At 53.3% G+C, this 24,462-nt stretch overlaps 2 protein-coding genes across 9 annotated transcripts; one reads left to right on the forward strand and one right to left on the reverse strand.

Moving 5' to 3' along the window:
* Positions 1–1,424: 1,424 nt before the first annotated feature.
* Positions 1,425–10,047, reverse strand: SH2B1 (SH2B adaptor protein 1). 8 transcript variants are annotated; one of them, XM_043456703.1, is made up of 10 exons: positions 9,734–9,874; positions 6,774–7,798; positions 6,058–6,159; positions 5,720–5,811; positions 5,433–5,608; positions 3,635–3,838; positions 3,242–3,453; positions 2,934–3,105; positions 2,380–2,479; positions 1,425–2,196 (listed from the first exon to the last, which is right to left on the reverse strand). In XM_043456703.1, exons 2-10 carry the CDS (start codon positions 7,707–7,709, stop codon positions 2,178–2,180), a joined length of 2,013 nt encoding a protein of 670 aa, XP_043312638.1. In that variant the 5' UTR covers positions 7,710–7,798; positions 9,734–9,874; the 3' UTR covers positions 1,425–2,177. The 8 variants fall into 8 exon arrangements, with proteins under 8 accessions (XP_043312638.1, XP_043312639.1, XP_043312633.1 ...); XM_043456704.1 differs by having other exon boundaries at positions 9,418–9,827; XM_043456698.1 differs by lacking the exons at positions 2,380–2,479; positions 9,734–9,874 and adding an exon at positions 9,917–10,047.
* An 8,213-nt stretch (positions 10,048–18,260) lies between these two features.
* Positions 18,261–22,666, forward strand: TUFM (Tu translation elongation factor, mitochondrial). Its single transcript, XM_043456585.1, has 11 exons — positions 18,261–18,422; positions 18,587–18,782; positions 18,886–19,080; positions 19,837–20,003; positions 20,225–20,329; positions 20,416–20,580; positions 20,711–20,843; positions 20,928–21,032; positions 21,146–21,297; positions 21,391–21,510; positions 22,298–22,666. The coding sequence occupies exons 1-11, from the start codon at positions 18,261–18,263 to the stop codon at positions 22,469–22,471; spliced, it is 1,674 nt and encodes a 557-aa protein (XP_043312520.1). The 3' UTR covers positions 22,472–22,666.
* Positions 22,667–24,462: the final 1,796 nt, after the last annotated feature.

Here is a 24,462-nt window from a genome sequence, read left to right on the forward strand (position 1 = left end):
GTTGCTGCTAGATTAAGAGAGGATGAGCTCCTGCTTACCCTGGGGCGCCACAGCCTTCTCTCGCCACCTCACTCTGAGAACACAGCATCCAGATCCCCAATCCATCCCCCTCCCTCTGCAAGGCCAGTTCTATCCCCAGGCTCCAGAGGCCCAGGTTTGGGGGAGCCCCAGGGATGAGACCAAACCAGAAGAGCTTCCCTCGGCGAGCCCCCAGGCTGGGTGGCCCGTGAGCCCAGCTGTCTCCTGTCCATCTCCCAACAGGACGCAAAGCCCAGAATAGCAAGGTCATGAGCATGGGTAGGGCCTCCTGGAGGTGGGGGCAGAGGCTGAGGGGCGTGAGCGTGGAGCCTCCACACTGCCCGGGAGGGAGGGGAAGTGGGAGGCAGAATGGGAAGGGGTCCAGCCAGATGGAGGTGGGGGAGGGAGAGGGCCAACAGAACAGGTGGGATTCTTTAGAACCTGGCTCCTCCTTGTTGGCACCTGCGGAGCTGGGAAGCCCGGGGTGCCCTCAGTTGGAGGACGGCACAGCCACAATTCAGTCCAGAGACCAGAGAGCAGAGACTAGGTGCTGTGGGGGGAGGGGTACAGTGAGCAGAGGGAGACGTCACAAATTCAAACGCTCACAGACTCAGCCATGTGCCTCCTGTGAGTAAAGTGGGCCAGTGGGCATGGAGTAGATGTGGAAGGCGGGTACCAGGTGAGGCTGGATCTTCTGACTTTTGGGAAGAACCAGTGATCTGAACTTTCATGTGAAGTTCCAATGGAAACACCATCCAGACCAAGTAAACCATGTCAGCGGCTTCAACCTAGATGAACCTTCCCATTTTACAGATGAGGCTGCTGAGGTCTGGAGAGGTTACACCTTGCCCAGGACACACCGCAAATGAGAAGCAAAGGCAAGAGTGGAAGCCAGCACTCTTTTATCATCCAGCCTTCAGCTTTCCAGCTTGGCTCTGAGAAGGGGGACGGGTCAGCCTGCCCCTGGGCCCCTCTGCAGCTAGGCTGTGGTGGCCACGTTCAACCTCTCCCAACACAGCCATCGTGCCCCTTGCCCAGCCCCTCACAATCTCTCCCAGCCTGCTTTCTCCCCAGGGTAGGAAGCTTCAACTGAAGAATTCAGAGCAGGAAGGTCTGAACTGATTGGAGATCATCGATCCTGCTGTTGACGGTCCTGTCCCATTAAGCGAACTTGGCTGGAGACCCCAAGAAGCACCATTTGGCTTTGCACTTAACCCTCAAGAAACAGGACAGTCCCCTGGGGAGCAGTGGGTCAAAAGCTCAAGTCTGGGAGCAACAGGGACTCAAGCTGACCCAAGCCTCTGGCCTCTCAGCTCTGAATTTGGCAACACTGAGTGGGCTACCTTCCTGACCCACCTGTTCCAGCCCCTCACTGCAAACACTGGCCACAGCCGTCACAATGGAACTGAGATAAACCCTTTTATTGATTTATGCTTCTCCATTTTGTTTAAAACAACAAGAACAACAACCTTAACATAACTGACAGCCCTTCCCCCTCACCCTTCCTTGGGCTGAGGGGTGGTTAATGGGGAAATGGCCCCCAGGGATGGGGCTGACCATAAGAGCCCCTTCGGGAGGTAATGGCGCCTGAATCCCCTGCCCAGGGGATGGGGCACCTGTAGTGTACGAACTGGGGAGTTAGGGCTCTTGAACCTTTTTGTACCAACAAACATGCCCTTGGCCGTCAAGGGTCAGGAAGCATGTGGGGAGGGGATTCCCACCACTCCTGTGTCTCGGCCCAGCCCCGATCTCACCAACCGAGGGCTGGGGAGCAAGAGGAGAGAGGGTGGGGTAGGGCATCTCACACAAAGGAGTACTGGTTATTTATGGCTCTGGGATGGCCCCCTTCTTCTCCGTCGCCCCCTAGTGGTAACTGCTGGAGCTGCACCATCAGGGTCGCCCCAGGGGCCCCAGCAGATCCAGCGACTCCCTGGGCCTCCGTGCCTGGGGCTACGGCCTCTTCCAATTCAACCACGGGGACCAGCTCAACCACGGGGACCAGCTCTTCCTCGATCCCTCCACTGCCCGCTTTCTCTTTCTCTTGCCTCTCTTTGGCTGCTGCGGCTGCTGCTGCCGCCACTTCTGGCGCCCCCGACGCCTCTTCTGCCCCAGGATGTGGGGGATCTGTCCATGAAGGGGGTTCAGGGGGCTGGGGTGGGTCATGGGAGGTGCTCGATTCTGGATAGGAATGGTAAGAAGACAGACTGATGGTGGAGGGAGGCAAGCTCTTGGAGCAGCCTCCCCTTCGCTCATCCCCTCCCCGGAGCCATGTGCTATCTCCCCCAGATCCCATCTCCTGAGCAATCCCCCCATCCATGGAAGATGGATCATGGGCGGTGGTGAGAGGAGGACCACACTTACACACAGTCACTCGCTCCGAAGGGCATGAGGGTGGAGGAGGCATCGGGGTAGCATCGATCTCCCTCGCACACCCCTGCATGGTTCCCGGCCTGCTCCCGGCCTGGGGGGGTAGGGGAGGGGCAACGTGGGGACAGATGGGACATTGGGGGTGGGGAAAAGGGAGAGATCAGACAGGGACATCAGACATCAAGGGAGGAGGGAGGGGGATCAGACCGAGCACCCCCAAGAAGGGCAGGCCCAAGGCGAGGCTGTGATGGAGGGCAAAGACAAGGCCAGGGAGGACGCGTCTAGGAGACAGACAGACGATGGAACAGACGGGCCGATGGAATGGGAATGCACGAAACCCAGCTCTCCACTTCCTCCCGGCTCCAGCACGGAGCCCACTGCCTTCCTATGTCCCCATGGGCTCCTTTCCCCCGAGAGACCCAACACACAGGCACCTCCTCTGCCCCCGCTCTCCTCCTTGGGCCCCCCACCCCGTCTTGCTGGCACACACACCTCCTCACTTCTTGGGTGCACGGGCACCTCCTCCCCTGCAGACCTGCTCTGCTCACCCTGCTGTCGCTGGGAGGACACGACATAGCTGACAAGGACAACGTCACTGGAGCCTCCAGACTCCAGGGGGATGGGGTGCATCCGGAAATGCTCGAGCATATCAAAGATGGACTGGAACCACAGGTGCTGGACCCGGCACTGACCTTCCTCATTCAGCGACAGACGCAGGTGCTGAGGGCGGGAAGAGTGGGATCAAACGGGAGCCTGAGCCCTACCAGTCATAGAACCCTCCTCCCCGATGGCAGCACTCTCCCACTCGACCCGCAGGCCCACTGCCTGCAATGGAGCCTCCTCCTCGGGCACTCACCTTGGCCTTGCCCTGGAAGTTGAAAGTGAGGACATATTCACCCCGCCTCGTCTCACTCTGACGTACCAGGAAAACCCCGTGGGAGCCAGGGCCTCCAGCCAGCACTAGCTGGGCGGCCTTGAGTCGAGAGAGCATCCCGTGGAACCAAGGATACCCTGAAAGGGGCTGGTCCCCCTCGCCTCCCTCTGGCTCTCCTTGGAACAGTAAGGACCCTTCAGGAAAGAGAGAGGGAAGGAAACTGGGTGTTAGGGAAGCCATCCCAATCCCAAGGAGAAGAGAAGCCTTACTTTTCCCTCATGGGTCACTCCCGAGACCCCCCCGGTCGGACCCCTGAGGATCCCAAGACGAGGCGGGTGGGCACCAGGCCTGGAAGCACACTCACACCTCTGGTACCTGTGGCTGTTTCCGGAGTGTCCAGGGGTGGGTAAGGGGCTGCGAGGGGATGAACGGTCCCTGCTGGGGGTCCCTCTTCAATGGGGATCCGGGGGGGCAACTCTGGGGGAAGTAGTTCCATTGAGTCAAAATGGGAGGCAGCGATGGAAGCGGAACTGGGGGAGATGGATGCTGAGGGGCGATCTGACAGGCCCCCGTAGGCCCCTGGAAGAAAAAGGGGAGAGCAAAACTGAGAACTTGAAGCTTCTTTTTGGGAGGACTGGTCTGCCAGACCCACTTCCCCAGCAGCCAGGCTACCCTGTGGGCACTGACGTCAGCTGGCCGAAATGCTGGCTCTTTCTTCAGCCACTGAGCCTGATGGCTTTCGTCGGTGGCTCCTAACTTATGCTTCACACACTGCTGAAAGGGCTGCAGTGATTCCAACAAGGTCTTAGAATCCAAATGTGCCCCATCTCTTCTGAATCAACAGTTGAAATTACAGCAACTCTATAGTTGCAGAATTGTGGGGGGCAGAACCCCTCAAATACTTTCACATTAAAAATAGGTACTTTCTTTGCCTATAGCACAAAGCCCTCAACTCTCAGGGGCGTCAAAGATTCTCCTTCTGTGAATTCTCTCAACCTAACCAACCTGATCTTCATGTTAACCTGTATTCCTGTGTCCTCTGATTTAGCCCAATTATCCCCCCTAACTTTTTCACTGTCCAGGGCTCTCCCCACCTCGGGTCTCTGCTCTTGCCATCTCCTTTCTCCAAGCCACATTCTCTTCTCCTCCCCTGTGCGGGATTCCCCATCTATCCCACCTCCCCTGATTCTCTTCCTCTTGAGTTCCCAAGGCCTCCTGCTGGTGCTGCTCAGGCTCACCAGGTGGGAGCCCAGCTTTTGAGAAGGAGTGATGTCAACTCAGCTAGACCGTGGGCCCACAGGGCAGCTCTGAGCTCCTCATCCCGCCCAGAGCCGAGCACAGGGTCGAGGATGTACTAGGAGAGTTGCTGAGTGTCTGCTGAGCAGCAGGCAGGAGCCTATAGGCGTGTCGTACATATTAGTGCTCAGAGGACAGGAATATGCGGGGTGCAGGGCGCTGTGGCCCAGGAACAAGCTGGCATAGCCTGTGTCAGTGATCCTCGGATGACCTCAGAAAAGCCATTTCTCCTCTCTGCTCTTAGCTGCTTGAGAAATGAGGAGATCAGAATTGATGACCCGGTAAGGTCCATTCTGGCCCCTAGATTCTTTAATCCATTTGTTTACTCACTGCACACAGGATGTGTGCAAGGCACAGTGAAACTGAAGCTCGGAATGGAGAATCAGAAGAGTGTAGTGGAGTCTAGAAAGGTGAGCTGGGGCCAGGTAGATACATCCTTTTGTGTTTATGTGTGCGGGCAGCGTATGTATGTGTTTAAAAGTTGGGACTCAAAAGAAATCCTAGTACCATCAACATATGTATGGGATGCAGAGTAAGAATACAACAAAGATGTGCACAGTGTTCTGCGAGCCTGGAGAAGAGAACCATTATCTCCAGGCAGAGCGGTGGCCAGCACAAGGCTTATGGAAAAGGTGACGGGGCGGGGATGGAAGGCTGGAGAAGGGCTGGCTTGGGGCTTGGGTCGGGGTGGTGATGACGACAGTTCTAACTGGTAAACCGTGGCTGGGCCTGTTCAGGGACAAAAGTCAGATGTTTGGTGGGTGGCAGCTGAGGTGCACAGCGGAACCTGGAGAGAGGGCTAGGGCCTGGGCCTGCCGGCCGGGGGGCTTATGTAACAGGTCCCAGGGTCCTCAGCTCTCTAAGGCCCCACCCTTACCCTGCGAAAGGCGGTTGCTGCTCTCACTGGGCCCCAGCAGCAGGCCCTGGCTGGGCAGACTCTCCGAGTGGTTCAGGCAGGGCGGCTCCAGGCTGTCTGTGTTCTCCCGTGTCAGGAAGGAGGTCCCAGGGGCCAGGGGGAGGGTCATGGGGCGTGGACTGGTAGCAGGGTAGGGTCTGCAGAGACAGGGAAAACGGTGCTGGGAGGACAAGTCACGGCGGACAGGCAGACAGCTGCTCCCCACCCCCACCCCTGGGCCCCTCAGTGGCAGAAGTCGGGCTCCTCACCCCGGGCTCAGGCATTCTTGGATGTCAGACACCCAGGCCTTCACGTGTAGCGCATCGGCTGTCTCCAGGATGTACTCCAAGGGGCCTTCCACCTATGGGGACGAGAGGAGGCCCACAGGCCACTTCCAGGTCTCGAGGCCTTAATGCACCCCTAACAGCAGCAAGGACATCCTCCTGCTCACCCCTCCTCCCAGAAAAGCCGCCGCCCTGGGGACACATTCTCAAGGCACCTGGCATCCGTGCCCCTCCTTGCACATGTATCCCTTGCTTCAATGTCCGAAAAGAGCTTTCTCTCTAACATGAGTGCTCTGAGAAGGCAGGGAGCCCAGGCCTCCTACCTTAACCACAAAGGTGTTCTCCCGGTCAGGCATCTCCAGGGCTGTGGTTGTCCGCACGTCGGTGATGGTGGAGCAGGGAATGCTCAGTCGAGGCCGAGACGCCTAGGTCGCAAGAGAGAACAAGACCCAGACTGTTGGTGTTGGAGAGACAACCCTTCCCCACCCTCCAGAGATTCGGCCTTCCTTCCACACCCAAAGGGAGTTAGACAAATAACACTGCTTTCTTTGTCCTGCCCATGGCGACTAACCCAGAGTCAGGAGCTAGCTTTAAGAAACCCAGGCCCTCCCGGATGGCTCAGTGGTAAGGAATCCGCCTGCCAGTGCAGGAGACACAGGTTCGATCCCTGGTCCGGGAGGATCCCACATGCTGTGGGACAACTCAGTCCATGCGCCACAACTACTGAGTCTGTGCTCTAGAGCCCACAAGCCAACACTACGGAAGCCAGAGCGCTCTAGAGCCGCGTGCTCTGCAATGAGAAAAGCCACTGCAGTGAGAAGCCTGCAAACCACAACGAGAGTAGCCCCCATTTGCCGCAACCAGAGGAAAGTCCACGCAGCAACGAAGACCCAGCACAGCCAAATAAATATATAAAAATTATTAAAAAACAAACAAACAAACAACAAAACAAGTAAGCAAAGCTTGGTATGGGGGCCAAGCCACCACCCTGGTTGCTCAACCCCTTGCTCCCAGCCACCCCACCTCCGCTGGGCCTCACCTTGGGGGGTACAAAGAACTCCAGCCAACTTCCTCCTCCTTCTCCTTCACTTCGAAGCAGCAAGCGACACTTCTGCCACTGAGGCTGCCCCCCGCCCCCTGAGGTAGGCCCCGCTGCCCCTCCTCCCCGGCCCACTCCGGCGGGGTCAGGGGCGGCCTCTTCAGCCCCCATGAAACTCAGCAGCTCTTCCCGCTGCACCACGCCTGTGCCATCCTTCAAGGCCCCCCCTCCCCGACTGAGTCTCAGCCTCTCGAAACGGTGAGTCCATCTGTCCCCGGGGGACGTCCCGTCGCTGACCAGTCCCCTGCTGACGGTCCCAGCCCCGCCAGAGGAGTTGGAGTTGCTGTTCCCACCTAACGCCGGGGGGCCCGAAGCCGTCTCCAGGGGCCCCGCTGGAGAGGGCGGGTCAACGGTCCCCCGCCACTGCAGGATGCCGCGGACCGAACCGCGGACCGAGCGACCCACTGAGCGGAGGGAGAAGCGCTTCTTGAGCTTCGGCTTCGAGGAGGTTGCAGAAGAGGAAGAGACCGAGGAAGGGAGGGGGCCGGCCAGGTCCTCAGATGAGCGAGAAGGGCCCAGCACAGCCAGGGGCCCGCCCGCCCTGCAGCTCTCAAGGGACAGGTCGTGTGGCGGGACCTCCACACCAGGACTCAGAGGAGCCCGGAGGGGTGGCGACAGGAAGCCGGAGGCCCGGGCCACCTCTGCTTCAAAGTGCTGCAGGAAGAGCTCGGCAAAACGGCGGGAGAAGGCGGCCTCGGCCCCTGGCCCCGCGTACTGGGGGTGAGAGGCCAGGTAGAGGCGAAAACGGCAGGCAAAATCCAGGGCGGCTGCCCGGGCGTGGGACTCGCAGAACTCCCGCCAACACGGGGGAGGCGGTGGAGGCAACGAGGGAGGGGAGGGCGAGGCCCCATCCTCCGGGGAAGGGGCATCATTCATGATGGCCCCCAGGAGGTGGAGATGGGGAGCCTGTGGGGAGGGGCGGCAAAGAGGGAAGCGGCCAGAAGACACGGGGTGAGCGGCAGCAGCTGCAGAAGGAAGAGGCACATATATGGAGTCACTGCTGAGGTGGGACGGGGCAAGACCCCCTCCTCTGGTCTAGACTCCTTAGAATGCACCTGGGACACACACCACACTGTCTCCCTGCCCTTCCCCAGGTCCTTGCGCCCCACAAGCCCCAGCCAATCAATCACCCCCCACTCCAATGTCTAGCCTGCACCCCTCCTCCTGCTACCTCCCCAATCCACATTCCCTGGTTTCAACTCCAGGTATGATGAAGGGCTGGACAGCGCCTTCCTCTAAACAGGAATCTCTTCCACGTTCCCTCCCTTCTCTAAAATGATCCTTTGATATTTATCACCTGCTTTCCAACTGCCGTTCTTACCTTTCCCTGCGGGAGGTTTTAACCTCTGTTAACAGAAGAGGAACCCGGAGCTCAGAAAGTTTCAGAACTCCAAGTCTCCTGTCTTTCCCACCGCACAGTCCTCGTCCCCAGGCACTGACTGTGCCAGTCTCAAGTCACTGCCCCTCACTGCCCCAGCTCGCAGGGGAGCCAGCCGTGCAGAGCTTAAGAGACCCTGCCTCCCATGGCCCATCACTGAGGACGGAGGTTGCTCACTAAGGACAGATCAATGAAAGCCAACCCCAGGGACCAGTACCCAAGCACTGCGTGAAGGAGGCTTGGAAGGGCCAGATTCCCCTTCTTGGGTGGCCCTCCAGTCTGGGGCCCAGAGGCAGCAGCAGAGTGTGGGCTGGGTCTGGGCGAGTCTTTGCTGGCCACAAAGTAAAACAAAACAGGGAGCTGGGGCCTTGGGTTTCTCACCTTCCTCTTCTCTCACAGAGGAATGTGCCCTAAAGGCTGGTTAGCTTGGTGGTTAAGGCCATAGGTTCTGGAGTTAGACTTAGGACGAAATTCCATCACTGCCACTTATTAGCTGGGTGATCTTGAACAAATTACACGTCCTCTATGAACTTTGGTTTTCGTATTTATAAAACAGGACAAATGATCCCTAACCCCTAGAACTGTTGGGAGAATTAAACCGGACGTGTCCCGGCTTGACACAAAGTAAGCACACAACAAATGACAGTCGTTATTACTATCTTTATGGGGTTCTGATTTTCTCAAAGAGAAATCAGCAAAAGAAAGAGCCTTCCCAAGGTCTTACAACTAGCAAGTGGCAAAGCTGGGCAGGGAATTTACACACCCATGGCTCGTCTGTTAGTGTTCCTCCCCCATGTTATACTTGAAGATGACTGGCACCAAGAAGGGGGTGAAGGCAGTTCAGGCAAATCTCCCCAAACCCCAGACTCCTGTTCAGACCCAGGTCAGCGCCCCCTCCCCTTTCTCTTCGGCTTAGACCTACACACTCAGATGGCTCCAACCATAGGGGCAATTCCAAACCAACGAAAAGACGCTAGGAGATGAAAGAGTCATGGAGCACGGGGGAACCGAGCCAAGAGGTGTAGACACAGCAGAGAGCCCAATCTCCAGGCAGAGGCCACCTCAGCTCACACCGGCCCACCCAACCCTCTACACCACAGGCAGACCCAGCCCCCTTCAGGCCCGCTGACCCTGCGGGTCCTAAGCTGGTGACTCAGTTTCTCTTTCGCCAAGCGGGACTCAGACACATTTTCCCACTGCACCTGCCTCTTGGCTCAGTTCTGATATTTCCCGAAGGGCGGGTGGTGGAGGGTGCAGGCTCCGCTCCCGGCTCGAACCCTCCGGACCCGGTGATCAATCCACTCCGACCCGACCCTCCTCCCTGGACACACTCTACCCGCCCATTCCCTGGGGCCGCAGCCCCCAGGGAAGCAGCCCTGTCTGCTGCACTCTCCGGGGCCGGGCGCCCCTCCTGCCTCTAGCCCCCACGCCCGCCCCCACCCAGGGATCCTCGCAAACGCCGGGGCCGGGTCGCGGAGAGGGAAGAGGGACTTGAAGAGGGGGGTTCCGGTTCCGGTCCCACCTGCATCTCGGTCCCCGCGGTTAGCTCCGGCGGCGGCGGCAGCTCCCGCTCCCTGCCCCACCCCCCCTCCGCGACTAGCTCCCAGCCCGGTTCTGCGCAGGCGCCGGGACCCCCTTTTTCCCGTCACCGTAGGAAGCGACCATAGAGAAGAGCGGGGAGAAGGAAGGGCACCTTCACACTCACTTCCGACATCCTCCCACTCCGTGCAGCCCTTTCAGAGCTGAGAGTATGTGAGTCTCGGAGGGCTCAGTGACTTCTCCAGTTGCGCCTACCAGGGTCGGCAGGAGCAGCCATAAGAAGGGGTTGGGTCCTACCAGAACATCCTCCCGGAGGAAAGTCGGGACAAAGGGGAGCTGTCAACCATAGAGAAGGAACTTTAGGGGAGTAGTCTCGAGGGCCTGACGGAGGCTAGAGGAGCCAGGTACCGGAAACCAGCGAGTTGAGAAGGCTTTTTGAAGGGCCCGCCGCAGCCTAGAGCGCCGTCCTGGGCCGCTGAGGGGTTCGAGGACACCGCCCCCAAGGAGCTGGGGGAGGGAAGATGCGGGTGACCTTGGTGAGGCCCTGGGAGGAGGCGGAGCCTGAACTTACGACCTTGGTGGTTTCTTTGACGAAAGTACTGGAGGTTCCAGGAGATTCCATCTCTGAGCTTGGGAAATGGATGTGGGGGCGGTAGGAATAATAAGGTCAGTTTTGGGCGTGTTTGTGGGACGTCAGGAGACAGGTGGACACAGTCTGGAGCTCAGGAGAGACATCAAGGCCAAATATAGAAATTGAGACGGTATTAAGGTGTAGTAGAGGGCAGTTGAAATCATGAGCACGATGAGAGTCTAGTCACTCAGCTCTGTCATTGACCCAGCTCCACTGGCCTAAGCAATAAGGGACTGTTTGGACTCAAGCCATTGAAAAGAATAGATCAAGTTTCCTCAGGAACAGCTGAATAAACGGGCCAAAAGATATCAGGAACCTGTGGTTCACCTCTAGACTGAGCTCTCCCCGTGCCTCTCTTAGTGGCAAAATAGATTTCTACAGCTCCAAACTTAAGTCCTAATAGCCTAGAAACTGTTAGGGGCATGTTTTTCCTCTGAGATTTGCAGTAAAATTTCCAGAACTGACTTCAGCTGATTGGCTTGGATCACTTGCTATTCCTGAAACACAAAGTCTTGGCCTAGCCAGTCTTAGTCCCCATCTCTCCCCCAGCTCTAACCGAATTAGCATCAGCTCACCAGATGGCCTTTGTTAAGGTCTTCATCACCATCTTTGTCCATCCATCTTTCCAGCTCAGAAGATGTCAGTGGAAAGGACTCTAGTTCTGTGGTCACCCCCCTCCTCCCTGACAGGTTCACACACCCATTCTCTGTAGTTGGCCCACTGTTGTCCAGAAGAGAGACAAGGTGAGGAATACAGAAAAGGGCTGGTGATGAAGAACTAGGTTTGGAAGTATTGTCTAAACTGTCCAATAAACTGTGCAGTGACTGAAGTGCTGTCTATCAGGACTGCCTAGTATGGTAGCCACTAGCCACATGTGGGTTTTGAGCACTTGTAATGTGGCTAGTGTGACTAAGGAACTGAAGTTTTCTTTTTAGTTAATTAAAGTAGTCACATGTGCCTAGTGACTTACTGTATTGATGTAAGAGATGTCTGAGGACAACTAGGTGGAGCTGTCCAGCAAAGACGGATCTAACAGTCTCAGCAGTGTGGTCGTGATCAGACACAAGTAGTGGTTAAAGCCATGGACATGAATTAGATTGTCCTGGTAATACCTGTAGAGAGAAGAGGGCCTAGAACTTAATTTTGGGAAACAAACCACATTTAACGGGCAGGCAAAAAAAAAAAAAAAGAGTAGAAAGTGCCAGGATGATTTTTGGATCAGGTTTTCCAGAAGCACACCCAGAGATGAGAATTTGTGTGCAAATGATTTTTTTTTTGTTTTAAGTGCTACCAGGAAAAATTAGTAAAGGAGTGGGAGGGGCAGGAGAGGAAACTAAGAGAACATGTGATCTCAGAGAACATGTGAGAGTAGTTCAGCTTGATTCCTCAGGGAAGTTCTGGATGTAAGTTGTGACTCAGATTTATCCAGAAACAAGGGAGCTGGGCCTTTCCTGTAGCAACATTCTTCAGCTGTTAACTAGGGCTTCCCCTGGGAGATGTCAGTTCTCAGGCACTTCATCAAGGCAAAGCTTCCAGTAGCCTGAGGACAGGACAGTTCTCAAAAAAAAGAAAAAACATCTAGAAGGTCTAATTGTTTGAAAAAACAACACACACCAAAGACCAGGGGGTGTGGTAATAGAGCATGTGTATGTATGCATGAGCATAATTGGGTGGGGTGGGGTGGTTTGGGCAAACACTTCATAAACAAATGATAAGGGATCCATGGGACTGGGCATTGCTATTGTCTCCTATAGAAAACATTGACTTAGATTGCTTAGTGACTTTGTTGAGAGTCATTTTTAGGGAAGTGAAAGAAGCAGAAGCCAATGGTAGCAGACTGAGGGATGAATGGAAGGTGAACAAGTGGGGGTAGGAATGTGAAGAGTTGTCCTACACAGTTTGGCCAAAAAGGGAAGGAGAGATGGAGGGTTGTAGAGAATGGAAAGGTTTGCTTGTTTGTTTATATCCTGAGGGAAGCCGGATTTTATGTTTGAAGTCATAGGAGAAAGGAGCCAGTAGAAGGGATGGTAATTGAAGGAGTGAAGTTTCAATTACCATCCCAGGGGAAAGATGAGTCCAAAGCCCAGGTTAAGCAAGTTGTTAATGTGAAAAGCAAAACACTTCTTCCTTCTTACGAACAAGGGATGTAATATTCAGGATGCTTTCAGCTACAAGTAATAGGACCACCACCTCCCCTACTCCATTTAAGGTCCTAAAAGAGGGGGAGTTTGTTGGTTCACAGAATTAAAAAGTAAGAGGTATGGACTTCCCTGGCAGTCCAGCGGTTAAGACTCCGTGCTTCCACTGCAGGGGGCACGGTTCCATCCCTGGTCTAGGAAGACCTCATGTGGCATGGCCAAAAAAAAAAAAAAAAAAATATATATATATATATATATATATATATATATATATATATATATATCAGAGGTAGAATGACATGAGGTATGGCAGGAGCCAGAGCCTCAAACAGGGTCCATGTGAACTTGCTCTGTCTCTTAGCTCTGCTTTCCTCTAGGTTATCTTCCTTCTCAAGCAGACTGTCCCCTTCTTGGGAGCAAGATGGCCACCAGAGTTCCAAGCTTACATTCTACTCACTTCATGATCCCAACAGAGATAGATCATAGCTTTTCCAATAATTCTAGCTCAAGTGCAATAGGGCTGCATCTCATCAGTTCAGCTTGGGTCACCCAGTACCCATCTTTTGTATAATAAAGAATCTGTCTGGTCTTTGTTGCAGGTTCCTAGCACAGAGCTTTTAAAATTCTTGGAATTGCCTGAGTGACAGAAGTGTCTGTTACTTGTGAGCCCCTTCGACCACACCTGAGTCTTTGCTGATGAAATGACTAATGGCAAGCCTCTACATAGCTTCAAGATGGGGGCTTGTCAGCAGAAGCCCCAACTTTATGTTTAGAGGGTTGGGATTTTGAGCCAGTCTGATCTCCAGGGAGGGAAGGGGACTTGAAGATTGAGTTCAGTCACACGGCAGTGATTTACTCCACCGTGCCTAAGTGATGAAACCCCTAATAAACACTTTGGACACTGAAGCTCAGTGGGGCTTCTGTTGGTGAATACACTGATGTGTGGGGAGAGTGATATGCCCCAGGTCTATGTGGACCCTCAGGACTTCTCCCTATGCAGCTCTTCATTTAGCTGTTCCTGATGTATCCTTAATTATAAAATGTAATTGTAATTGTACTAAAATGTAAGTATAGTGCTTTCCTGTATTCTATGAATTGTTCTAGCAAATTATCAAACCTTAGGGGGCTCATGGACACTCCCGGATCTGTAGGCACTTGGCATGAAGGATAGATGGCCAGGGGACCCCACTTGCAGCTGGCATCTGAAGTGGGGGCAGTCTTGTGGAGTGAGCCCTTACCTTGTGCTAACTCTGGGCAGTAAGTGCCAGAACTGAGCTTCGGGTCACCACTGGGGGCTGAAACACAATACTGATCCTGAATGGACAACTGTGACTGTGAAGGATAGATTAGGTGGATCGGTAAACACTGGATCATGGACCGATCAATCATCTGAGTTTGGAATGGGCTGAGCTGCAATCAAATTCCATGGGCTGAGCACAGCAGAGGGTGGCTCTTCAAAGGAAAACCAGAGTCTGTCACTGAGGGGGAAGTGGTTGCTTACAGGCTTCTTCTGGAGGTCATCTGGACCCTCCCCCACCCCAAGAGATGAAGATGTTTCATTTTTCTGAGATGTCAAATTCAGCCTTGGTGTTTTGGCCAGAACTTCTTGCCCCTCCAAGCAAATCATGCTTTGCTTAATCAGAACATTCTGACAGCAAAAATATTCCACCTTCACTTAGGTTTGTCTCTGATATTACACACGCAATTTCCCCCAGTTCTGCCAGTCTTCCTCCCTCTGGTTTCAGGCTCCAAAGTATAGCCTCCTCTAGGAAGCTATGCAAGGCCAGTGCACCTAGGCGGCCTCTCAAGTGCCTTTTATTTAGTAGATTTGTGTGACTTTCACAGAGTGTTTCCAACTGGAATGTCTCCAGTCACATCTGAGTGACATGAGTGTGATCGGAGTTCTGTGTTTGGAAGGATATTCAGGGCCAGTAGGGGAGCGTTGAGACGACGTAGAGAGGAGATGGGTGCAGTGGTCCAGGAGGGGGGAGATGCTGACCTGGCCAAGGCAGTGCAGCAGAGTTAATCCCAAGGAGAATATCCAGAGGGATTTCTGAGGAGACACTGCCAGGCTGGCTGGTGGTGAAAAGAGTGAAGGATGCCCCTGAGCTTCCAATAAGTCTGTTGAGTGGTACCAAGGACAAGGCTCTAAGTCCTAGTCCCCAATTTGCCACTAAGTTATAGGTCAGCCCAGAACCCATTTCAATTACAGCAGACCCCACCTCCTTTTAGAAGTTACAGCTACAAAAAATCCTTACAGGTCATAAAGTTTAACCTCTTCACTCACCCCCATTTTATAAAGCAGAGGCCCCCGAAGTTACAGTGACTCACTTGTATTTTTTAGATGAATGTGAATACAAAATTTGCTTTCCACTAAAAAACACTTAAAAACTTAAGCCCAACACAATGCTTCACTGAATGATCAACTGAAAGGATTCAGCAAATTCTTCCTTCAACAAATGTTTCTTGCCCTAAGTGTTAGGCACTATTCCTAAAATGAAAAATAAGCTCTTAGTGTCATGAGCTGGTGAGAGAGAAAAAAATAACAAAAAACAAAACCCAACAAACAAGCAAACTACTAAGATAATTTTGGATATTTAGGTGCTCTGAAGAAAATAAGAAGGCCATTGGAACAGGGTGTCTGAAGAGGTGACATGTGAGGTTGGAGGATGAGAAGGAACAAGCCGTGGGGAAAGCTCCAGGGAAGAACATTCCAGGAAGACAGAAGCACATTTGCAAAGACCCTGAGGTAAAAGCAATCGTGGGGTGTTTGTAGAGCAGAAGGATGCCCAGTGTGGCTGGAGAGAGTGAGAGGAAAGTACCAGATGGGGATCAGAGAGGTGGGCAGGGGCTAGATCATGCCCATGCCAGATCACAGGCCACAGGGAGAACATCGGATTTTTTTTTTTAATAATAGGTTTACTGAGATATAAATTACCTGCCATACAATTCACCCATTTAAAGTAGGAGGCTGGATTTTATTCCACGTGTACTAAGGAGTCATTGAGGGAGGATTCATTTCCGATTCACATTTTAAAGACTGATCTGGTTGTGTGGAAGATGGATTTGACAGATATTGGGAATAAGGACAGAAGTTGGAGGACCCACTGGAGAGGTCATGAGGTAACTTAGGCAAGAGATGATCCCAGTTTGAACCACAGTGTTGACAGCGGAGAGAGAGAAGCGGTCACATTGAGATTTATTTTGGAGAGAGAACCAGTGGGACTGGGTAATGGATAGATGTGGGGATGGGTGGAAAGGAAAAGGTGGTGCTATTTATTCAGATGTGTAAGGAGAGTGTGGGAGAAACAAAGTGTCCTGTTTGGGATATGTTAGGTTCATAGCATCACAGTGGTAGCACCCTTCAATTTGGAAGGCTCATGAACAGTTCAACTGCAGACATTCATACAGACCTGCTGTGGCAAGGCACAGAGCACATGGAGATAAAAGAAGCCCAGTCCTCACCCTACTCAAGTCACTTAGTCTCAGACAAGTGACACCAAGAAATACATCCAAGTGCTGTAAGGCAGACTTATCTGTTAGGGTATATTTGGTTGCAAGTAACAGACAACTCTGACACCATCTGGCTTAAACAATAAAGATACTTGTCATCTCACACTATGTAGAGTCCAGGCTTCTAAGATCCTCTTCGCTTTGCCCACTTCTGGATTTTGGTTTCACCATGGATGGGGAGCATTATGGGCGTGGTAGTTCCAGGCTTCCCATCCTGAACAACAACTCCCAGAGTCAGAAGGTGGTGTGTCTCCTCGGCGTCTCCTTCTTCTTTTTAAAATATTTATTCATTTATGGCTGTGTCGGGTCTTAGTTGTGGCACATGGGATCCTTGTTGTGGCTTACAGGCTCCAGAGCACTCCACTGGCTCAGTAGTTGTAGCACATGGGCCCAGTTGCCCTGCAGCATGTAGGATCTTAGTTCCCCAACAAGGGATTGAACTCAAGTCCCCTGCACTGGAAGTCAGATTCTTAACCACTGGGCCACCAGGAAGTCCCAAAGATCACTTTCTTGTAGAAGTAGCTTCAGGACGCTGAGCAGTCGCTGTTGCAGACAAGTCTAAGTCCTGGCATTTAGAGTCTGGTGGCGGTGGCGGTAGAAGCAGTTTTCTTATCAGGTCAGATCTGACCTATGGCTTAGGATCCATTTCTCCAGCCCACCCCACAATTCTGTAAGCTGCCTACCACCTTGACACAAATCCCCTCTTTTCCAACCAGCCCATGTAAATTCTGTTATCTGCAAATCAAGACATAGGGTGCAACAGTCAACAGCTCTACAAAAAATTCTCTCCCTCTGGGCTCTTTTCTGAGCACTGTATTTTGCAAATTTCAGTTATTCATGTACACCTTTCCGCAGATTTGTCATATATTCATTCATATCACCCATTTTATCTACCAAGTGTTGTTTTTTTAAACTGACTCATTTTTAAAAACACATTTACAATGCCAACCTTTCTTTCAAACTGATACACATTAAAATAAATATAGCACCACTAAAAAAGAAAGCATTAATTTAAGTACCAGCCCCCAATATTTCATATCCTGGTGGTGGCTGATAGTGTCTTAGGATAAATTTCTAGAAGTGGAATGACTAAGGTTCAGGTGGGGACAAGGAGAACCCTTTCATATTGTACAAGCCCTTCCTTATCAAAGCTGATGGGTTTAGAGGGCCAAGAAGACAGAAGTCTTAGCAAGTTTCTCATTATAAAATGACAGTTAAATTACAGTATGGTGAAGTGGCTAAGTGCACACTTTTTTGGGGTTTAGCTGTGTTGGGTTCCTTGTTTACCTTGATGCTCAGTTTTCTCACTAATAAAATGGGGTCCTATCACACAGGATAACACTGAATGTGACAATATTGAATGTGAAGCAATATGAAGCACAACGCCTGAACTATAAAAAGCTCTGAGTTCCCCAAACTCCTCTGAGTTTAAGAAGGTTTGTTAAAAATAAATATGGTTTCCTTGTCTGTACCCAGACACTACTGAATCATAATCTCCAAGGGAGGAATTAAGGAATCTATTTGAAACAGACACCATCAACTGAGTCTTAGGAGCTGATGAGTTTCGGAAACATTAATCAAGGTTAAGCAGCTGCTATTATCATCCCAGGGTGATGAGATGATGGATGTGAAAGTTAAAGGTCATTTACTATCCTTGCACTCATTCATTCAGTCAACAGACATTTATTGAGCACTCACTGAGTGCCCCGCCCTGTGGCAGGTGCCAGGGACACAGCGGGAACAAGGAAGACTCAGGCTGCCCTTAAAGGCACAAGAAGTTGGTCCCTCACCTGGTCATCTGTAAAACTGGGTGGGGAGAACGACGATCGAGAGAATTACTCTCTGGCCTGCTGAGGGGCTACAGGGGTGGACGGGAAACTCTGTCCCCGCAGGCTGTGAGCCAGCGGGGAGGGCATTTGAGCCAGGGGAGGGTTCCAAAGACTGTGGGACCCGGAAGGCTTTTGGACCCCTTTTCTGTCTCTTGCCCAGCTCATTTCCTCTCAGAGCCAGATGTCAGGGTCTTCCTGTGAAGTAGATACTATTCCCACTTTACAGACAAGAAAACAAAGGCTCAGAAGAGAGATGGGTCACACTAGAGACCCACCCCCAACAGGTTCCCGGGAGAGTCTTCCTCAGCCTGGCCGCAGCGGCTGGTCCTACCTCTAGCTGCGACACAAGGCCGCCAGATCTGTCGCCAGACCCGCCCGGCGGGCCGGACTGGACTCCAAATGGTTCGGGGCCAAGACGTTCCGGAGTCATCCACGCCGGGGCCGCTGCCTCTGCTTCAGGAAGGCCTGGACCGTCCCTCCGGACCTGGCCTCGCCTTCCCACGATACGTGCCAGCACAGCTCGCAGCCCTGGGAACTACAACGCCCATGAGCCTCGGGGGCGTAGGCGCGCTATGAGATGCTCCACATCGCCCCCCGGCGCCACCAGAGAGAACTGCGTGGCTCCTGAGCCCGCGAGATCGGAGTGCTCTTTGGAAAGCTTCCCCATCCTTAGCACCCTCAGCACTTTCCTGGACGTGTTCCGTCCCGCGCCCGGAAGTTGACAGGGCCATAGAAACTGGAGGCTAGAGGCGCCCCGACTTGCCCTCTCGGCCCTAACATCCGCCGGAAGCGACGTCCATCCGCAATTGCCCTTTCGCTACTGCACGCGCCGGCGCCCGTGCCCGGTGCACCTCTCTACGGGCGCCAGTACGACCACAATGGCGGCCGCTACCCTGCTGCGCGCGACGCCCCTTTTCAGCGGTGAGGGGGCGGGGAGGGCTATGGCAGCCCGGGTTCACGTGGGGGTCGTCGGGAGCGGCCGGGCTCAGACCCGCGCCGTGACTCCAGGCATCTGCCCCGGCAGGTCTCGGCGCCGGCCCGGCACCACTATTGCAAGGTCTTTTGCGGCCGCTGAAGGCCCCGGCGCTGCCCATCTTGTGCCGCGGCCTGGCTGTGGAGGCCAAGAAGGCCTATGTGCGTGACAAGCCCCATGTGAACGTGGGCACCATCGGCCATGTAGACCATGGCAAGACCACCCTGACCGCGGCCATCACGAAAAGTAAGTGGGGTTGGGGTGGGGGGCTTCCGGCAGCGCCTGCTCTGCTGGCGGGACTTGCAGCCAGGGAGGCGGGGCCCGCGGAGCAACTGCTTAGGTGTTTAGTGCGGCCCCACGGTGACAGGTGGCTTCCCAGGTGGCGCTAGTGGTAAAGAACCCGCTTGCCAATGCAGGTTAGGCGTAAGAGACGCCGGTTCGATCCCTGGGGTCGGGGAGATCCCCTGGAGAAGGGAATGGCAGTCTACTCCAGTATTCTTGCCTGGAGAATCCCACGGACAGAGGAGCCGGTCCATAGACTGTCCTTTTCTAAAGTGGAAAGGGCCTTGCTGAAAAGTTTGTTCACTTCCTTCCCTTAGTTTTAGCAGGTTACAGTCCATAGGGTTGCACAGAGTCGGACACGACTGAAGCGACTTAGCAGGGCACAAGGCGCCAGAAATTGGCCGGACAGTACACTGCAGGATGCAGAAGACAGATTTCCCGTGAACACGAAGTTTTTGATGCATAAGTTGGGGGATTCGCCGCCTACCGCCCCCCCGCAGTGGCCTCCCTCCAGCCCTGGGAAGGTGCCCTGTAAGCAGAACTGTTAGCCTAGAGAAGTCACAGGGCTAGCCCTTGAGGCTCTATAACCCTTCTTTCTGACCTGAAGTTACTAGCCCCAGGAGTTGAAGGAGGGTGTCTTGGAAGGTTGCTTCTCCTAGACTGTCCTTGTCTAAAGTAGAAAGGGCCTTGCTGAAAAGTGTGTTGCCTTCCTTCCCTTAGTTTTAGCGGAGGGAGGTGGGGCCAAGTTTAAGAAGTACGAAGAGATTGACAACGCCCCAGAGGAGCGAGCCCGAGGTATCACAATCAATGCGGCCCATGTGGAGTATAGCACAGCCGCCCGCCACTATGCCCACACTGACTGCCCCGGTCATGCAGATTACGTTAAGGTGAGAGCGCTGGGGACGGGGCTTGGGAACTGCCCCGCTCAGAAAAACGTTAGGGTTGTGGGGAGCAGGTTAAGATATTTGAGGTGTATGGGTTGGAGATCCTGGCTTTGTGGGCCTGGCCAGTCACAGCAGGTGGTAAAGAAGTGTCTGTGCTTAGCTAGGTGGCTGGGGAGCGGAGGAGGTCGTGGAATTACACTGCTTCCTTTCGTCTCTCTTCCCAGAATATGATCACAGGCACTGCCCCCCTCGACGGCTGCATCCTGGTGGTGGCAGCCAATGATGGCCCCATGCCCCAGACCCGAGAACACTTACTGCTAGCCAGACAGGTACTCAAGAGCCTGGGAAAGGGTGGAAGGGGGCGGAGGGTGTTGGGCCATTCAGGACACCATCTGTGTCTCCTTCTCACCTGCAGATTGGCGTCGAGCATGTGGTGGTGTATGTGAACAAGGCGGACGCCGTGCAGGACTCTGAGATGGTGGAGCTGGTGGAGCTGGAGATCAGGGAACTGCTGACTGAGTTTGGCTACAAAGGGGAGGAGACTCCGATCATCGTTGGCTCTGCCCTCTGTGCCCTTGAGGTAAAGGCTAGGTCAGGCTGGGGATGAGGCTGGATGGACACCCAGAGCTCTGCTCTGAGTCCGGGGCCTGGCTCTGGGCAAGTAAGAGGAGCAGAATGGAAGTTTGAGTCCTGTCACCTCCCGCTCATAGCAACGTGACCCCGAGCTAGGCCTGAAGTCCGTGCAGAAGCTGCTGGATGCTGTGGACACGTACATCCCGGTACCCACCCGGGACCTGGAGAAGCCTTTCCTGCTGCCCGTGGAATCGGTGTACTCGATCCCCGGTGAGGACTCGGCTCACACGCACTCCCTTCCCCTCACTGCCGCTTCATCCGGCATCCCTGATGTCCTGTCCTGTTCCCTCCCAGGCCGGGGCACAGTGGTGACAGGCACGCTCGAACGTGGCATTTTGAAGAAGGGAGACGAGTGTGAATTCCTGGGACATAGCAAGAATATTCGCACCGTGGTGACAGGTACAGGAGGCAGCCTTGGGACCCAGAGCCTCCAGGATGACATCTCCCCCCCACAGACCCCCCATTCCTTCCCTCTGCCCACACCCTTCTCCCGCGTGTCTCCCCTGTCTTAGGCATTGAGATGTTCCACAAGAGCCTGGATAGGGCAGAGGCGGGTGACAACCTTGGGGCCCTGGTCCGAGGCTTGAAGCGGGAGGACCTGAGACGTGGCCTGGTCATGGCCAAGCCAGGTTCCATCCAGCCTCACCAGAAGGTGGAGGCACAGGTGAGGGCTCCAGGTGATGATGGGCAGGCGCTGTGGAGGGTCCGTGCTTCCAGCCAGGCCCAGCTCCACCCATGTTCTCATACCGTCTCATAGGTGTACATCCTCAGCAAGGAAGAGGGTGGCCGCCACAAGCCTTTTGTATCCCACTTCATGCCTGTCATGTTCTCCCTGACTTGGGACATGGCCTGTCGGATCATCTTGCCTCCAGGGAAGGTATGATGTATGTGACAGTGGGGGTGACCTTTCCCTGGTAAAGAAAGCCTGGCTGATGATGTAGGGGGAGAGCTGGTGATGGAAGGGTCAGATCAGTGGGTTCAGGTGGAACAAATCCTCATCCAGGGTTTCTTAGCTGTGTTAGCGTTGACCCACAAAGATTCCCCAGCAGAGTTCCTATAGTAGAGAGTTCCACTGTATTTTACATAAAGGCTCAAAAGAAGTCTTGAGCCCAAGACCTGCATAACCCAAAATTTTATTAACATTTTTTTCTCAAGAAAAACTTTATAGAAACGCTAATCGCTAGTGCTTTTTTATTTTTATCTTTATAGTTTACTTGTTTATTGGCTGCCCTGGTCTTCGTTGCACTGCACAGGCTTTCTTGTTGGGAGAGTGGGGGCTCCTCTCTAGTTGCAGTGCACGGGCTCCTCATTTCGGTGGCGTCTCCTGTTGCAGAGCACAGGGCACATGGGCTTTAGTAGTTGTGGCACGGGGGCTTAGTTGCCCCGCGGCATGTGGGATCTTGTTTCCCAGATCAGGGATCAAATCCACCATGTCCCCTACATTGACAGGCGGATTCCTAACCACTGGAACCCCAAGGAAGTCCAGTCAGTCAGTCCTTTTCTGCCTTTGCATATGCTGTTTGCATGCGCCTAACAGCTGGGACAGAAGTTTCCCCAGAAAGAATCACCCTGCTGCATTTTCCCATAACCTTTAACCTTGGTAACCAACAGTTAGGAAGTGAAGGTGCCCTGAATCATGCATGATCTTTGTCTCTGCCTTTCAGGAGCTTGCCATGCCCGGGGAGGACCTGAAGCTCACTCTCATCTTGCGGCAGCCAATGATCTTAGAGAAAGGCCAGCGTTTCACCCTGCGGGATGGCAACCGGACCATTGGCACCGGCCTCGTCACTGACACGCCAGCCATGACCGAGGAGGACAAGAACATCAAGTGGAGTTGAGTGGACCTCTGCTGGGGCTCTCTTGTGCTCACGGCCTCACTGGCCAGCGTTCTCTCCTGCCTCTGTGGCCCTCTTTGCAGGGCAGAGGCTGTGGCCCAGCCAAATTACAGCTAGACTGATACTTCCCCTGGCCCAAGGGCCGTGTGGCCGGCCAGGTGAGGTAGGTCAGTAAACTGTTCTGTGAATAGAAAGCTAGCCTGTGTGTCTTGTGTCATTTGTACTCTGGGAGAGTGGGGGATATAGAAATGGAGCTGAAGTCCAGGATACGTGAGCTTGGGAGTGATCCCTGAGCCATTTGAACTGACAGTACTTTTCTAGCCTCAAGAGTTCATCTCTGGTAGGTACATGGTGGAAGAGCTCTTGCCTTAAAGCAGTGCTGTGGTAACATGAGGAAGGTAGAGAAGCTAAAGGCCTGAAAGCTATCCCCGTGAGCTTTGCATGATTGCTTCAGTTCAGTGTGTTGCTCAGTGGTGTCTGACTCTGCGACCCCACGGACTGCAGCACACCAGGCTTCCCTGTTCACCAACTCCCAGAGCTTGCTCAGACTTGTGTCTATCGAGTCGGTGATGCCATCCAACCATCTCATCCTCTGTCGTCCCCTTGTCCTCCTGCCCTCAATCTTTCCCAGCATCAGGGTCTTTCCCAGGGTGTCAGCTCTTCCCATCAGGTGGCCAAAGTATTGGAGCTTCAGTATCAGTCCTTCCAATGAATATTCAGGACTGATTTCCTTGAGGATTGACTGGTTTGATCTTGCTGTCCAAGGGACTCGAGTCTTCTCCAACACCATAGTTCAAAAGCATCAATTCTTCGGTGCTCAGCTTTCTTTATGGTCCAACTCTCACATCCATACATGACTACTGGAAAAACCATAGCTTTGACTATATGGACCTGTAAAGTCAAGTCTGCTTTTTAATATGCTGTCTAGGCTTGTCATAGCTTTTCTTCCCAAGGAGTGTCTCTTAATTTCGATTGCTTAGCAAAATGCTACATAAAACAGGCTAAATGTTGGATATTCCTAGAGATACTGGTCAAAGGGTGATAGCTTGGGCCCAGTTTAGGTGCCTGGTCTCTGAGTAGTCACCAGGCTGTTCATGTCTAGCTACCCTTATTTAAAGTTGATACTGGGCATTCTATTTTGCCTTTAGACCCAGCACATAGATTATACTTGGTAAATAATTTGTAGGCTTGGTGGGTTATCCCCACCATATCACTAAGTCCAAACAGGAGTAATTGTAGAATGAAAGTTTCATTTTTAATGTTAATTACTGAGATTTAAAATGAACAAGGTCTGTTTATCAAATACACAGGGAGTAAAATGCTGAGATTTTGGGATGACCCCCAGTAACAGGTAGCATTCAGCAGGGATTAATGGCACCCTTTCAAATATTAAGAGGGCTACCCAGGAACACCTGCAATCACGTATGTCTCCAGCACTACAGAAACCGGTCTCCATCTGCACTGCAGACATCCAGAGCCCACCTGAAGGCTTTCCTGCTGCTACTTCCATCAAGGCCTCCCAGCCCCAGTTGGAGCTCGATCACTTGGGACTGCAAGTCTGCTTTTTTAAAACGTTTGGCTGCACCGGGTCTTAGTTGCAGCATGTGGGATCTAGTTCCCTGACCAGGGATCGAACCCGGGGCCTCCTGCATTGGAAACACAGTCTTAGCCAGTGGACCACCAGACAAGTCCCAAACCTGCCCCCTTTCAACAACCAATTAAGAGGCTACAGATCAGTCCCATCCTCTACCAGTGAAATCTCCACTTTACAGGTAAGAAATGAATGTCAGGTCTTACTGGTAAAGAATTCCAAACTGTTTTTAAAAAACACCTCCTGAAGCCTGTTTCTCCATCCCATACCTCGCCCGCATCTTTCTAAGCCCCTGCTTCCCTCAGACTGGCTCAATCAGCCCTCCCCCCTTTCACTAGCAGCTTCATCCTATAGCTCTCACCCACACCCAAGACTTCTCAGCTGTGCACCACCCTGGCCCTTA

The sequence above is a fragment of the Cervus canadensis genome, chromosome 32, assembly GCF_019320065.1.
Source record: "Cervus canadensis isolate Bull #8, Minnesota chromosome 32, ASM1932006v1, whole genome shotgun sequence".
NCBI classification, from domain to species: domain Eukaryota; kingdom Metazoa; phylum Chordata; class Mammalia; order Artiodactyla; family Cervidae; genus Cervus; species Cervus canadensis.

Bases quoted from the DNA above. Each gene is read 5' to 3' on its own strand.
- SH2B1 (XM_043456698.1), bottom strand. From the start codon at position 7,709: ATGAATGATGCCCCTTCCCCGGAGGATGGGGCCTCGCCCTCCCCTCCC. The intron at 5,812-6,057 runs GTAGGAGGCCTG...TCGTCCCCATAG, and splicing joins AGAACACCTTTGTGGTTAAG to GTGGAAGGCCCCTTGGAGTA. The intron at 2,197-2,933 runs GTGAGCAGAGCA...ATTCCTATCCAG, and splicing joins GTCCTCCCAGCGACAGCAGG to AATCGAGCACCTCCCATGAC.
- TUFM (XM_043456585.1), top strand. From the start codon at position 18,261: ATGGTTCGGGGCCAAGACGTTCCGGAGTCATCCACGCCGGGGCCGCTG. The intron at 18,423-18,586 runs GTAGGCGCGCTA...GGAAGTTGACAG, and splicing joins CGCCCATGAGCCTCGGGGGC to GGCCATAGAAACTGGAGGCT. The intron at 21,033-21,145 runs GTACAGGAGGCA...CCCCTGTCTTAG, and splicing joins TATTCGCACCGTGGTGACAG to GCATTGAGATGTTCCACAAG.